This window comes from Trypanosoma equiperdum (genome assembly GCF_001457755.1).
Source record: "Trypanosoma equiperdum strain OVI genome assembly, contig: ctg_1518, whole genome shotgun sequence".
Taxonomy (NCBI): Eukaryota; Euglenozoa; class Kinetoplastea; order Trypanosomatida; family Trypanosomatidae; genus Trypanosoma; species Trypanosoma equiperdum.
In genome coordinates this window covers 12,018-14,856 of record NW_027123525.1, presented here as the reverse complement: position 1 = coordinate 14,856, position 2,839 = coordinate 12,018, and the positions used below count along the sequence as shown (strand labels likewise).

General features: G+C 35.5%; 2 protein-coding genes across 2 annotated transcripts in view; both read right to left on the bottom strand.

The window, feature by feature from the left end:
• Positions 1-150: 150 nt before the first annotated feature.
• Positions 151-684, bottom strand: TEOVI_000654800 (uncharacterized protein; the record flags this gene model as incomplete). Its single annotated transcript, XM_067221916.1, has 1 exon — positions 151-684. The coding sequence occupies one exon, from the start codon at positions 682-684 to the stop codon at positions 151-153; it is 534 nt and encodes a 177-aa protein (XP_067078017.1).
• Positions 685-2,785: 2,101 nt separating this feature from the next.
• TEOVI_000654700 (Trypanosome variant surface glycoprotein (A-type), putative) overlaps positions 2,786-2,839 on the bottom strand; it is a gene marked incomplete at both ends in the record, with an annotated part of 924 nt that continues 870 nt past the window's right edge. The window contains one exon of the mRNA XM_067221915.1: positions 2,786-2,837. Within this exon, the coding sequence (XP_067078016.1) occupies positions 2,786-2,837 (52 nt within the window). The remainder of the gene's footprint in view (positions 2,838-2,839) is intronic.

Genomic DNA, 2,839 nt, shown 5'->3' with positions numbered 1-2,839 from the left:
TGTCACTTGTACTTTAAAAACAAACTGCTAACCAGCGACACTTTCATATGGTTAGACAAAAGTTGTTTTTTTCTGCTTCCTTTGACTTTTCTGGCCATGAGTTTGTGGGGTTCAACTTCATATACAGTCGGTGTTGCAACAGGTGGACAGCTAATTTTCGTTTGATTTGGGTGCTTTTTCATAGTATATTTTTAACCAGATACCTGAACCGCCTTCTCCCTTGTGCTGCACCTGAAAACTTCCCGGCGGTCGGTCCACAATACTGAACTTATTCCGAACACGATACTGCTTTGTTGCTGAATTATGGGACCACGCAAGATAGCGATAATGCATGAGCTCGATGTGGTGGAAAACAATAATGTCCTCTTCTGCCGCCATATATTCAAACAAATCTTTTGATGCATGCATCACATAATGACAATCCTTCATATCCACAGTCAGTAAACCTTCAATTTTCAATTTACTCCTTAAAACTTCTCCAATCATTATATCTTCATTTAGTGCTCTAAAATCCATATATGTTGCTAAATTTCTGAATTCACTTGGTGACTTTACTAATTGTTTCAGAGGATCATAATCGACAATTTCCTTAAATATATCCCTAGATAGTGTGGATGCATAACCTATGGTGTACCATGTAATTTGATCACTAAAATATTTGGGATAACCAACAGCTCTTCCCATATTCAATTTTCTTTCGTGGCAGTATTTCAAGGTATTGCAGATACGATGGAATCCTCATAAATATATCATCATTAACTTTAATAATATAGGTATTACCTGATTTAAATATCTACGCTGCGAATTTAAACCACAAATACGTTTTTCTGCTCATAGTAAGTTCCTCTTCCCATCCCCAATTACATGCATCTCCCACTTTTTTATTTGTTGTAGGATTCACATCGCAAACAGGTAAAATAATAATGTCATGGTTTAATTTTTCCTCTTATCCGACAATTTTTCTGCTCTTGCAATTGTTATTTGTATGAGATGATAGTGTATACACAATAAGCAATTCCCCATTAAAATTATTTGACTACATTTGCAACTTCAGGATAACACCAACAAGTTTCTCTCTGCAAGTTCCGTCTTCTCAATCTCTCCTCATTATCTATCGAAGGTATTACAGCCACAATCATATAATCTTCAGCTTTCCAAATATTTCTCAGACCTGTCGACATAAATCTCATATACCCATCTTCAACAATTTCAAGTGAAATGGATTCACCTTCATTGAACAAGCCATAGAGTGACACAAATAAACTAATGCCCATAAGAATAAAAATTAAACAACTCACTGTCGCATAGATACCTCCTATATGGCTCATAACTTTCTGTTATGATACTAATGGAAACTTTGAATATATTATAAAATCATTGTATAAAACAAAAGATAGGAAGTTAGTTGCAGCATGATTCAAGTTTTATTGTTTAACAAGTTTGCATTTTTTTACTTACGATATATATATCGGCCTATATATATATATATATATATATAATTTATGGCCTCCACACGCTGCGAATGGTGCCCAACTCCTGTTTTGTATATGCATCCATAATGAAATTATGGCGCAGACGCTTTGTCGTGCGCATGGCCTCGAGGTTACCCAGTGTATTTCAGGTTAAGTGTCGTTCTTCATCTGTTATTCAGCAATGGCGGTCCTGAATATACTTTTTCGTTTTGAGTTTACTTGTTGCGCCGTATCAATACCGCGCCCATGTGTATTCTTATATGAACTATACATTCTTTAAATGGGTTCAACGGGGTTTCATTGCGCCACTAAGTATGTTGGAGGAGTATCATTTGAAAATTTCTGTATAAAGCTTTTATGTTAGATGCCGTCAGTGTTTTCTTGTTCTGCTCACGCTCTTTCAATCTCTTCCTTTCATTTTAGTCAGTGGCCTCCTTTTGTTTGCCGCTGCGTACAACATAATAGCTACATCTGTCTTGCCATTGCTTTGGTTCTCCCAAGGAAGGAGTGCTGCATATTCTTTCGTATGATAAACCCTTCTTCGTTCCTCCATTTGACAGTGCGATAAATCCATCGCCCTCCCTGCATTTTCTTTCAATAATATTCTTGCTTGTTCCTGCTCTTGCTTACTCACTTACTCAAATGGTATTCTTGATATTGTTTTTAGATCTTCTGTTTTGGTGGTATATTCAGCGTTTAGCAAAACTCTCATTATAATATTCGTATATGCACATACTCACAACACTCTCCTATTATTATTATTAAACTAAACTTCTCAAAGTATAAAAAATTAACAAAGTAGTAATGTTTGCATACCCTCTCGTCCTATTACTATACATATATAGGTTAAATTCATACGAACATTGCAGATTTTGAGCTTTATAAACCTGCGCATGCTCATGAAAAAGTGTTAAAATGTATCAAAGTTTAGCAAATGAGATAAAGTTTCATAAATTAAATAGAAGTGATAAAACATTCTTAAAATTCTAAATTGAGTCTAAACTCGCAGGGGCAGTAGTAATAAGAGAAAATTTCCTATTTCCCAGAATACTGGAGTCTTTACAAGTCTCACTTTCTCACTTGCAACACGGGGATTTGCAGTCATCATTTTTCTTACCTTTACATTTTTCTGTTTTTTTTTCAGTTCCTCCAGTTTGAGTTTGTATTACAGGGGCTCCTTTTTTTGAGGCTTTTTTCGCATTAAATTTGCACTTTTTGTCACTGTTTTCTTTCTAATCATAAGTACAGAAGCCTGTTGCCTCACAATCAGCTTGGTTAGCATGATGGCTCGGGCACTCTTGTTTTTTTTGCCTCTATGTCTTCAGTATTAGTTTCGGGACATTTTTTCTGTTCCTAAACCTTGGTGA